The 13,969-nt window shown below is 35.3% G+C and overlaps 1 protein-coding gene across 1 annotated transcript; it reads left to right on the forward strand.

Annotated features, from left to right (window-relative positions):
* The first annotated feature begins 386 nt into the window (after positions 1–386).
* LOC144435131 (alpha-L-fucosidase-like) lies at positions 387–13,188 on the forward strand. The gene is made up of 8 exons (XM_078123692.1): positions 387–742; positions 3,649–3,755; positions 5,623–5,753; positions 6,714–6,847; positions 7,680–7,777; positions 9,059–9,191; positions 12,154–12,324; positions 12,701–13,188. The coding sequence occupies exons 1-8, from the start codon at positions 402–404 to the stop codon at positions 12,945–12,947; spliced, it is 1,362 nt and encodes a 453-aa protein (XP_077979818.1). The 5' UTR covers positions 387–401; the 3' UTR covers positions 12,948–13,188.
* Positions 13,189–13,969: the final 781 nt, after the last annotated feature.

Raw genomic sequence — 13,969 nt, forward strand, 5'->3', positions numbered from 1 at the left:
ACAAAAAATAATAAATTTTTCAAAAATAATCTTAAAATGCAAAAATTACTGTTTATATAAAAGTGCTGCAGTTCTAAAAAACCCGGAAGTGCGACAAAAATTACTTCGGCTTGTTATGGGGTCATGCAATTTATTTCTTCTTTTCACCAGAAAGATACGCCAATTGGACATGTAAATGCAGAAACATAAAGCTCAGTTATGAAATTGAATATACTGTAAATTTCAGTCGAAAATTTTCAACAGTTGTTTACAGTAAACGGCTTATAAAATTACGCGGGAATGTAACACCGTACTTCCGGGTTTGATTACTATCTGACGCTGAGGGCGCCAGCAAGAATAGAAATCGTCATGAATAACGGTCAAATGGGTGACCTGCGTTCCGACTGTGCAGTGAAACGACGATGGCGTCTGCTCTCGGTGTGTTTCTCCAAATTTGTCTCTTTAGCGGCATTCTTGCCGGCTATGAACCGAACTGGAAGTCTCTAGATAGTCGTCCGCTCCCTTCGTGGTACGACGATGCTAAGTTTGGGATCTTCATGCACTGGGGAGTATTTTCAGTGCCAAGTTTCGGTTCCGAGTGGTTCTGGTGGTCGTGGCAAGGTGCTAAAAATCCCACATACATTGAGTTTATGACTGAAAACTATCCCCCAAATTTCGTGTACCCGGATTTTGCACCGATGTTCAAAGCAGAGTTTTACGATCCCGATGTATGGGCAGAGCTGTTGGAGGCATCGGGAGCTAGGTGAGCTGTGAGATATTTTATCAGACTGTATAATTACATAAAACGTACCGGAAGCAATGTTGTAACTTGGGCAAACTTGGTCTCGATAGCGTCTATTGGCAAACCTTGAGAAACCCCTGCATGCGCGCATCAATATCCCGCCACACACCATGCCACATACACACGGAACCTCAACGATTACTCACTCTAGTTGTTTTACTACAGTTCTGTATAGAAATGTATACATCTCTCTCAATTTTAACCGTGGCCTTAAACATGGCAACACTAAACATAATTATTTTGTTTGTTTGTTTGTTTGTTTGTTTGGTTTTTTGTTCGTTCGTTCGTTCGTTCGTTCACGGCCAAATGGTATCTGATAGCAAAGCAGACATTTACTTTCTGATATTTTTTATAATCATATACCTGGTTTATGAAAAAAAGAGAATTAACTGCCACCTGTGACATCCAAAAATGTACTAATATTTCATAATAATAAAATACATACACAGGATGTGATGTTTCATATTTATATTATCATAATTGCAATAACATAGAGATGAAGAAAATGTGAATACTGATAAAAATTTATATGCAGTATGTGACTGTTTTACCAATCACACCCCTCCCATTTTGCCAGTATGTAGTGTATTTTACCATATTTTAGGTCTATGAAAAATGTTTGTTTTATATCTGTTTTGGATAGATAGATTCATTTTTACCTCCCATATGGGCAGGCAATGTTATGTTTTTGTCTGTCTGTCTGCGTCTGCCTGTGTCTGTCTGTCTGTCTGTCTGTCTGTCTGTATGTGTTTGTGAACATATTTCAAAAACTACTGCTCCAATTCTTATGACAATTGCCACACATTACAAGAACTGATTACATTTTTGTACAAAAGATATGCATATTAATGAGTTATTTGCATAAATAATGAGATTTGATCATTGAGCAATATCTTGAGAATGAATAGGCTTGAAATTACATGTAACTTAGCACATAGATTAATGATAAGTAATGTTTGAGTACATAGTACATACTGTTTCATGGAACATACCGTGCAATATTAATGAGAAATTTTAATTAATAGAGAGAGTGCAACTTTCCAGAGTGTGAAGCTATCAACATATTCATATTCATATTCAGTTTCAAAGTTGACTTTATGCATGTCAACACAGTAAGTTATGTGTACCATGTTGTTGTTGTTGTTGTTGTTGTTGTTGTTGTTGTTGTTGTTGTTGGCTTCTATTTATGTGTTTTCTTGCTTGCATGTTTGATTGTTTTTTATAACTTTATTACTTAACATGCTGTGGAAAGCATGGTATAGTAAACACAACACAATACAATACAATACAATACAATACAATACAATACAATACAATACAATACAATACAATACAAGACAAAAATACAATACACATTACTTTTCTGCTAAGTAACTGTAAAAATATGAAATTACTAGACCCATTCAGGTAATAACAACTCGTTAACAAACTATTATAAATTATTTGAAATTACAGAACATGTGATATATCTGTCCATGTATTTGACACTTATATAATCTTTGCATATTCACTCTATTTTTTCCCTTTGGATGATTCACCTGTATAATACATGTGTATCATTCCTCCATATCTCTTAGTCAAAACAAGCAATCTTCATTTGCTAACCTTGTGCTGCAATTGAAAACTGTCCCCTTACGAGAGGCATTCAGTTTACATCTGGTATGGTTTTTCGTCAATCTGATTAAAATCCGATGTAGATGTCAGCTAATCGTGCATTGCTATCTTACCATCGTTATTTAGCTTGAATTGACCTTCGTAGTACATGTTTACATTTTTTAGCCTGATCGCCGTAGAGGAGGCGATCAGGCTAAAAAAATGTAAACATGTACTACGAAGGTCAATTCAAGCTAAATAACGATGGTAAGATAGCAATGCACGATTAGCCGACATCTACATCGGATTTTAATCAGATTGGGTTTTTCCTTTGCAAGGATATGGGTATAAACTATTATATTATGCATGTACTTGTGTGACAATTCTAATAATCATCATGTCATCATTGTGTCTACTCTATTACTAACATACACTATCAATCTAAAGGTAATAAGCACTAAGGAGTCATGAATATTTAGTGTACATCTAATACATATGTATGTCAGCCAAGTCCCATGAGACAACGGTGCTCCAGTATGAGAACAACATCAATGAAATAGGGTTTCAATTTGGTGTTTTGGATCCTCATTGCACAACCTTTGTGAGATGTAAAATCATGAAATGACTGTGCAGATACCAAATTTTAGACCCTTTGACAAGTCTGGGAAAGCCAGCAACAAGTCTCTTGGCTAGACAGTTTGAAAATGCTTAAAATTTGGAGTGATACAATGGCTTCTTCAGATTGGTGTTGCTGGGGAGTGTGATATGGAATATGTTATTCCAAATTACAAATGCAACGCAGAAGAAAACAATCAACTTATGCCTGTTATACAATACATCTTAGTAATGCAGTTTAACTGTTGATCAATTATGGTATTGGAATACATAGCGAGCGGTTAGCTTGTACGTACACCTCTTACCTTTGCAGCATGGGTTGTTGGTGGCCGAGCAGTTAGCTTGTACACCTCTTACCTCTGCAGCCTGGGTCCGAACCTGCCAAACATTGGCTGGGTTTGATCAAAATTTAACCAGGTCTGTATGTAAGAAGAATAATGATCAGTTTGACCCCAGCCAAACAACACAGCTTTTCCCTGGGTACTCCGGTTTCCTCCTGCTTCCTCAACATCATAGACAAATTTCCAAATTTATTTGGATGAATAAAGATTATTATTATTATTATTATTATTATTATTAAAAGTAAATTATGCATAGCCTATCATCCAATCATAAAGTTTGGAGCATACAGATTTAGATTAGTTTATTATGACTTACAGATACTTGGTATTGACAAGTAAACATCATGAAGGCTGGACAAACTGGGGATCTAAGTATTCATGGAACTGGAACTCTGTAGATGCAGGACCACATAGAGACCTTGTAGGTGAGAAGGACTGAGTTGCAGGCACTGTTAGCCTGTGTGTACAGCCCTGGCAGTGGCTATGAGAAGACAATTATTACTCTTGTATTTGAGCCTTCGGTTTACTAAGATAGATGCAAACTAAACTATTGTCACAACATGTTCATACAATAGTGATGTTATTGATTGGACTTTCATAGTCTCAGTAGGGAGTTCAAGTTCTATAAACTTGCAGTGTACTGTTTAGGGACTTCCAATGTTTATACTATCTTGATCACAATGGTGATTAGAATCACACAACAGAGGAACCGCTATCACCCATTTGTGTATTTTTACCACATTGAAGAACAATAGATTTAGATAGCGTCTGTCTTAGTAAATGGAAGGCTCGATTACCAGTGTCGTACGTAACAATAAGTGGCATAAACAAGCTAACTTAAGTCACTGTAAACCAAGATTATAAAAATTACAGTTTATGTTATAACCTCAAGTTACAATGTTGTAATTTTGCATTTATTGTATTCAAAAGCCATTGGCTGAAAATACAAATCACCATGAATAAAAACACAATACAGTTAAAAAGTTACTGTTCCGATTCATTTACTTCAGCTCCTACTTACTGATAGAGCTAGCATGCTTGGGCAAGATTGCAAGACTTTCTAAATTAACTATTTGGTCAGATGATAACTGAGCTCAGTAAATTTTTCATAAGATGGTGGAGAATAAAAATACTATGGAATATACGATAGTTACAATAAAGACCAAATGTACTTTAATATGTAGTATTAATTTGATGTATTCGTGTGACAGCATTTAATCAAGAGGTTTTTAACCTCACTCACCAGGGTTGTATTTTTAACCTCATTTCACCAGGTGTATTTTTTAACCTCATTTCACCCCGGAGGTTTATTTTTTAACCTCATTTCACCAGGTGTATTTTTTAACCTCATTTCACCCGGAGGTGTATTTTTTAATCTCATTTCACCAGGTGTATTTTTAACCTCATTCCACCCAGGGTTGTATTTTTTAACCTCATTCCCACCAGGGGGTGTATTTTTTAACCTCATTCCCACCAGGGGGTGTATTTTTTAACCTCATTCCCACCAGGGGGTGTATTTTTTTGTAACAAAACACTACAAGTTGGGGAAAAACTGGATTAAGATAAAAAACAACAAATTTAAAACAACTTTAGATAAATACATGTATGCAATGATATACAAACTTTGGGATAGATAGATGGTTAGTAGAGTTCTCTTGAACTTCTTCCACCACTACCACCTTCACCACCACCACTACCAGCACTAGCACCACCACCACCACTACCTTCACCACCACCACCACCTTCACACCACCACCACAACCACCTCCATCACCACCACTACCTTCACCACCACCACCACCACCACCACCACCACTACCTTCACACCACCACCACCACAACCACCTCCACCACCACCACCTCCACCACCACCACTATTACCTTCACCACTACCACCACTACTACCACCACCACCACTTCTACTACCTTCACCACCACCACCACCACCACCACTACTACCACCACCATCACCACCACCACAACCACCTCCATCACCACCACTACCTTCACCACCACCACCACCACCACCACTACTTTCACACCACCACAACCACCTCCACCACCACCACCACCACTATTACCTTCACCACTACCACCACCACTACTACTACCTTCACCACCACCACCACCACTACTACCACCACCACTACTACTACCTTCACCACCACCACCACCACCACACAAGGCATTATGGGTATCAACACTCCCTAACTTGTCTTGTCTTTTCAGAATTGTTAAAGAATGATAGTTAAGATCAGATGAAGTATTTTGATGTCTTCTCTATTTTTACAGGTGATCTAGCAAACTCTATCCGTAAGAAGACCAACATGCATTTTGGATTGTATTACTCTCTCTTTGAATGGTTCCATCCTTTGTATCTTGAAGACAAGAAGAATGGATTTCAAACACAGACGTATGTTAATGTATGTAGCAGTTTACATTCCATTATCTTTGTGGGTTTTTTAAGCTGTACTAGCAGCAACTGGAACATGTTTTGAAAAAAAAAAATCTTTTGGTAGGTACACTACCTTTCAATACTCTTAATATTGTACACCCTGAGCAGTATCGCATCACCTGTGGATAAGCATATTTTGTAGCTTTATACAAGGTAAATCAAATCAAATTGATTTTTGGGTCCACACCCACAAATCAGCACCCTCAATGGAGAGCATGATTTCAACCTGTTTCTGTACTGCTTATGGATAATATCGACCACTTGTTAATATGTACAATGTCTAATAATTGGTATTTTAACAATTTTCAGTGAATCGTCATTCTCACATTTAAGTGCTATCACTGAGTTGAGCAAGAAATACTATAGGAGATTTTATCTTAGCTTGCAAATTTTACAATGAAATCCAAATGACCAGTATGAAAGGAATAGACACAACTGTGATTTTCAAGATAAACTCAATTGATAAGACCCCTGTATATAAACAATTACACTCTTTGGAAAGTTCAATTCAAACAATCAGTGCCAAGTTTGGTATCTGATAACAGGAGCAGAGCAGACACTGTGTATAAAAGGATGTTGTGTGTTATCTTTATTGTGTGTAAAGTGCAGACACTGTGTAAGGGATATTTGTGTGTTATCGTTATTGTGCCTATCTCAACATGACACCTTGTGATCAGTCTCACTGATCTTGATACATCAATTTAATAACATTTGCAAGCTAATAAGATAAAATCTTCAGTATATAGGGTAGTTCTTTTGTTGAGGTTTAACCTTTTCATGAGTTCTCTCAGACTGTTCATCTCTCATAAATTTTATTCCTAATCTAACATTTTCCTTTAACACCATACTAAGTGTCATGGATGCAATCAGACAATAATTCTAGGCATTGTGTCATCATGAATTATTTTTTGACCTTTGACCTTGATAGGATGTGGTAAAGCCACAGTTAGCAGAGATAATTAATACATACAAACCTGAAGTGTTGTGGTCTGATGGTGACTGGGAAGCTCCTGATACATACTGGAATAGTACTGAATTCCTGGCATGGCTGTACAATGACAGGTCAGGATACTATAGTCATGGAGATTTACCTGATTGATTGATTGATTGATTGATTGATTGATTGATTGATCGATTGATCGATTGTACACTATGATGTTAAGTCATGATTCTTTCACAGAACACATGACTATTTCAGTCCTTGAATTTCATGTGATTTTCAGTGTATATACTGATTAATTGATTCATAGTGTGATAGTCATTGTCTTGTAACATGAGTTTGAAGTAACTGATAGAAAATATCATTTTGTATTTATAAATCAAATTTATAAGCAAACACAATTATTGACACCATTGAGGGTATTTCACCTGGTTTCATTGATAGACAAATTTTGTAAAAATGTAAATGACTTTGTGAACATTATTTGCTTATAGGTCTTGCATATGCATATGCTCATTTGCATATAGGTCTGCAATAATTTTTTCAGTATAGGTATGTGCACTAATACAAGTAATCACTGGTTACCATACTGAGCTGCATTAGTGCCCTGGACACTTTCATTGTAACTTTTTTTTCAAAATGGGGAGGACTAGGCTCTCGTCCAGACACCCCTCCTTAGCAATGGTTGAAACTTGGGTCTGTAGTTTATAAACACTAAGTACATTTCCCTTCAAGGTAAATACATAATGCAGAGTGTGCCTGGATGTTGACTAGAATCTATATTAAAAGCAAAGCTTACTAAAACAAAAGTACAAGACCTTAGGTTGAGTGATGGCGCTAATGCGGCTCAGTACGGTAGTAAGAGTAAATTATCCTGCAGAAGTACAACACTATAATGATGTGCCAATCATTTCTGTGGCATTAAATCTTATTGATGTTTTTTAAATATTTCAGTCCAGTTAAGGATACCGTGGTAACAAACGACAGATGGGGTCAAGGAGACACATGTAAACATGGTGGTTATTATACGTGTAATGATCGCTATAATCCAGGTATGTAGAAACATCATCTGTTTCACCTCATCAGCCACATACCATCACCATGGTTACCATTTATGTAATGACAGCTGTAATCCAGGTATGTACAAATCATCCGTCTGTTTCATTTCATCAGCCATACATCATCACCATGGTTACCATATATGAAGCTGATAGTTTTAATCCAGGTAATTAGGAAATATCGCTTTCACTTCATCAGCCATACACGATCACCATGGTTACCATACATACTGTAGTTGGTTTAATCCATATGTAGTAGATGTCATCTCTCTCTTTCACTTCATCAACCATACATGATTACCATGGTTACCATATGTTTTGGGAAAGTTGTAAATAACTGAAACTTACGTCATTCAGACTATCTACATGTCAAAACTGAACTTATTTGGCTTTATTTGTTACAATAATTTTGATAATATAACATAGTATATGCATCAGATATAAAAGTTTTCAACTTTTGCTTTACTCTGTTCTTTTGAGTCAAGGAAACTTGAAAGTTTTTTCAGTTACAATCAATATAAATGAATCTAGTTTCACTGTGCCAATCTTTGAAATAATGGTCCAAATTATTCCCATTTTTAGAATCGAGAAAATAAAACATTTGTTGATTTTCTGGAAAACAAGAAAGTGACCACCCAAAGTTCTTTCATCATTTCAAAGGGACCAGGAGCAAGCTTTCAGGGCATATTTTTTTAAATAAATTTTGATAGCATTGGTTCCAATTGGCTGCCACGGTGCATTCTGCCTTGTAACTGAAGTATAGTAATTTGATATTCTATGAGACGATGCTCAAAGGAGTGTTCAGATAACAAAAAAAAAATACCTGATACATTTATTTATAATACATTTTGACATTAGTATTTCTTCTTTGAAGTCAAACTATTTATTTGATAATAATGGCATTTCAATGTGAAAGCTAGAACACAGCAAAAGGAACACAATCGGTATAGTCCGAGTGTTATTTGCATACATAACACAAACATTTATGTGATGGCCTACAGAGGGCGCCATAACTATGTTTGGATTGAGTTGTCTTCTAAGGAATAAATTACGGCTGATCTAGTGACTTACTCTAATGGAAATTTGCCACGCATAACAAAATATTTCATTTCTAAATTTTCATTTTCATTATGCAAATGTACTAGTAACGTAGTGAGTCTTATTTTGAGTTTGTCATGACCATAATTATGAAAATGATTTTAAAATGTAATTAAAATTACATGTATAGCTGTTTTCTTGTCACATTTATTAGACAGTGTACATTTTGTTCTACAGGTGTACTCCAACCACACAAATGGGAAAATTGTATGACTATTGATAAAAAATCCTGGGGTTACCGTAGAAACGCACCATTAGCAGACTACCTGGATATGGACAATTTGACCCAGCTGTTGGCTGAAACAGTCAGGTATGGTACTAGAGATTGACATATATCAATACATTTCTCTTCATAGTACTACGGCTTAGTCATTCTTTCTTTAAAAATGCAATGTAATTAAAAATATAATTGCCATCATTATCAAAGAGTCCAATAAGGCCAAATAAAACAAATTGTGTTTCTGATAACCTGACCAGCCCTACTTTAAGCTGCCGACCCTAAACATTTTTTACATGTAAAAAGGTAAAATTATGACAATTTACTTCTATTTCCGTGTAGATTTTCTTGCCAAGTTATCTTTGGTTATTATTTTTTCAAAATCCCATTCCAGAGAGAAATGGATGTCATTTCAGTCTATAACAGCACAGTCTGCATATTGTGTTTGTCTACTTCTGAATCACATAATTGTCTTTGTTTACTTCTTTTACAACCCATCAACTGTTACAGACATATTGTGATCAACAAGTATCTTGTCTTTGGGTCAAAGAAATTTAAAAAAAATAAACTGTGAAATAAAAAATAAAATCCTGACCTACTTAACTTACCCTATTTTCTGAAGTCATGTAATCAGAAACAAAGATTTTAAATTTTTTTCCCTGAGCTGTATATTAAAGTGTGACAGATCTTGATCTTACAGCTGATCTACAATGTCAAGGTCAGATTGCTCTGTCATATAACCTTGATCTACAATGTCAAGGTCAGATTGTTCTATCATATAACCTTGATCTGCAATAGGAAACATGTTTGGTGTGTAAAGATTTTTTTTTATTTATAAGTCTATTAACGTGAATAGATATATCTCAGATTGTCTCAATTTCATTTTGTATTAGACTGTTGCCAAGGGTAATAAGTCACTGCAAGCTTGACTGAACAGATGATTACAGCAACTATCCCATGAGAGACAGCTAGCTAGATCAACAGGCTTCCATTGCAGTGTCTGTAATCAGTCTAATTACTACCTTCATCATCAAATATTCCACTGTTCCTACATTTGTATTCTCTAGAGAATAAGTCATTTCTCCAACTGCCCTCTAGAGAAAGAACTAGGAGTCAAACTGTCTGCAATGTCAAGATGTTTTAAACTGATATTCATCATGGGGTGGGGGTGGGTGGATGGGTGGATGGGTGGGGGTGTATGGAGTTGGGTGTATGGGGCGGGGGAGGTATACAGTACAATTATCAAAAGAATACAAATTGTGAATTTTGAATTAAATATTAATAATCCTCTTACATTTATGACTGAAAAACTCAATTGATGAAATATTGAAAAATAGTCTTTTTATATTTGAATGTGTTCATTTACATATCATACAACAAACCTTTTGAAAAAATTATTTATCATAACAATACTTAGAAAATGGTACTTTTGAACAGATTTCATTAAAAAATTAATTAATACAAATATCAGATTATGATATTGCAATCTTTTATTTTGTATTTTTATAGTTTTATGAAATAACTAAAACACATGACATAATCAGTGCACTAGGGAACAACTGTATTATACCATGTTACCCCTGCTTTGAGGGGGCTACAAATGTCGCCAATGTACACAATGTAATCACAGCTTACAGATTATTGTGTTGACATATAGATTTAAACATCCTAAATCAACTCCTGGCTCTAACTTCAGTTTGAGTATTGTTGATATAAGAGATTTGTTTGGCCATGACTGATTTGCATATTATCATAAAGTATGTATGAGTTGGTTTAATTCTAAGAAAATGTAGGTTCAGGTGTCTGTCTGTCTGTCTGTCTGTCTGTCTGTCTGCCTGTCTGTCTGTCTGTCTGTCTGTGTATGTATGTGTGTGGAAGACTTAAATTCAAAAACTGCCAACCCAATTGCCTTGGTATTTGGTGGGGACATTACTTGTGGGGTCTAGTTGGGAAATTGTTCAAATGAAAATGATCGCATCACAGGTGTGTGATTTGGGTCAAAAAATGTGATTTTTGGTTAAAAAAACTTGTATTTATACATACAAATTTAACAGGGATGCATCTGTGGGTGTATAGATGAAGATACATTAAGTATATAATGATCTCATCAGTAATATGCAAATTAGGTGTAAAAATGTGCATTTTGGTCAAAAATTTATATCTCAAAAAGCACTTGGTCAGTGAGACTGAAACTTGGTGAGATGTTTCTAGAAGTGTTTCTGCAGATTTTCTTCTAAATATTTTGACACAATTGCCCTAGCAACCATGACCACGCCCTTAGCAACAGCCAATGGCAGTATATTTTGGTCAAATAACAACATCATCTGGTAGGCAAGTGAGTAAACATTCAAAAAAATGTATGCAAATATCCCTAGCAACCATGACCACGCTCATAGCATCAGCCAAACGGTCGTGTATTTCACAAAGATAACAACATGGATTAATAGACAATTGAATAAACATTCAAAAAATGTATGTAAATTTGCCTAGCAACAATACAACGCCCATAGCAACAGCCAAATAATCATGTGTATTGCAAAGATAACAGGAATAGAAAGAAATGAATAAACATCCAAAAAATGTATGCAAATGTGGCTAGCAACAAGACCACGCCCATAGCAACAGCCAAATGATCACATATATTGGGAAGATAGCAGGGATTAATAGACAATTGAATAAACATTCCATAAATGTATGTAAATTTGCCTGGCAACAAGACCACGCCCATAGCAACAGCCAAATGATAGTGTGTATCGCAAAGATAGCAACATGGTTGAATAGGCAACGGGATAGTCATTCAGCAAATGAATACCTATTGTTAGCATGGACTAGCATATGGATAAACATTTTAAAAAACTGTACAGTTGTGCTACAACGCATTGGCGGTATTTTTTAGTGGAGTGGTTTTCTAATGAGGCAAATTATGACGTAAGAAAAATATTCCATGCCTATCCACATCATACATGTAAACAGTCTTAGCACATGGTACGGTGTGTATGTTTTATCTCGCATTATTTTATGGATATCACAAGTAATTATTTTTATTCCATTCCAGTTGTGGTGGAAACCTGTTAATGAACATTGGCCCAACTCATGATGGTCGCATTGTACCAATATTTGAGGAACGTCTACGCCAAATGGGAAGTTGGTTGAAAGTGAACGGTGACGCTATTTACTCTACTAAACCTTGGATGCATCAAAATGACACAGTAACGCCAAATGTTTGGTAAATTTTATTTATTACTTGCAGAGATGTAGATTACTTGTGGTTACTCCACAATTTCTTACTGGCTACTTTTTCATGAATTTGTGCTCAAAAAGTCTTTGTTTCAACCACTGCATATATCAATTATTGGGTAGGTTCACTTGTAGATTTTACTGACTACTTTTTCCGATTTTACCTGCAGCTTTTGAAAATTAGCTACATCCCTGACTTATGTCTATTTCTTTGTTCATGTCCATTTCAAGGTACAATACATATTATGTATATTTCACTAATCTAAGAGTGAAAATGATTATTTCACTGTTGTGTAACTTGACAATATTGTGACAAATCTTGAATAAAATGATGTCTAATTCATGCTTTTTTTTCATTGCCACAGGTATACCAGTAAAGGTGACACAGTATATGCTATCATATTAGACTGGCCACACTCTAACCAACTTCATCTTGGAGTTACTAAAACAACAGCACAAACAACGGTTGAAATGTTAGGCTATTCTACTGCATTATTATGGAAACCGGATCAGCCAGTCGGAATGACTGTTACAATGCCAATGTTGGCTATCAATCAGTTGCCATGCCAATGGGCATGGGTGTTAAAACTGACCAATCTAAGCAAAGAATAGTAGTGCTGACACACACACATATTGTTCTATTTTGGGTCACAAGTATATAAACAAATTACGCCTGAACACACACAAAAGATGATGCTCTGCTATGCTTGGTTTGCTCAGAAAACAACTAAAATACAGAAATTTTATTAGTGACTTGGTTGCAAAAATTTACCATCTTTTATTTTCATCTGGATGTTTATTTTGTATATTTTTAGTTTTTGTCTCCTGAAATGTTACCATATCTGTCAAAGTGACAATATGGAAATTTAGTTTAATTTTTAATTTACATAACAAATTTATCATGACTTCCTACTTGGAAAATCAATGTGAAACAACATAGACCAAGTCTGTGTTTGTACATACAACAAAAAAACCTTTTTGACACATTTTTTTAAAGCTTTTTTGTGATTACAAACACAGACTTGGTCTATGTTGTTTCACATTGATTTTTCAAGTAGGAAGTCATGATAAATTGTTTTATAAATTAAAAATCCAAAATAAATACCCAATCCTCATCCATATGGCCACTTTAATATATGTAAGTGAACCACTGTTTACATCATGATCAGGTTTGTATCAATGCATGCTTAGGTATAAGGATGAATTCTCACTTTAAAACAAAACAGTGCACAGTGAAAGCATCAGGTAAAATGAAAAATATGTGTTATTATATCTGTAATGTAGGGTTGAAGGAATTCATGATACCTCCATAAAATGGATAAATATTTCAATATCATGAAAACTGGGTAGTTTTATTTTATCAAGTCTAATATATTTGTTTAGTAGGGGATTTGTCTTTTCTTTCCTTAGTTATGTTCTGTTGCCATGGTTATTAAACTTAGAATTTGTGTTTTGGGTATTGATAGACATACAAGTACCATAGTCTTGTAGGCTTTGGATCTGTACTCAGAAGATTGCAAAACACAAACTGAGGCTGATGGTACCACTGGTCACGCCCTCAATAACACCTTTAGCACTATGTGACCTAAGGGTACTTTTAAGGGACGATCGCACAATGTCACACAAGTTCAATA

Source organism: Glandiceps talaboti, chromosome 5 (assembly GCF_964340395.1).
Source record: "Glandiceps talaboti chromosome 5, keGlaTala1.1, whole genome shotgun sequence".
NCBI lineage: Eukaryota > Metazoa > Hemichordata > Enteropneusta > Spengelidae > Glandiceps > Glandiceps talaboti.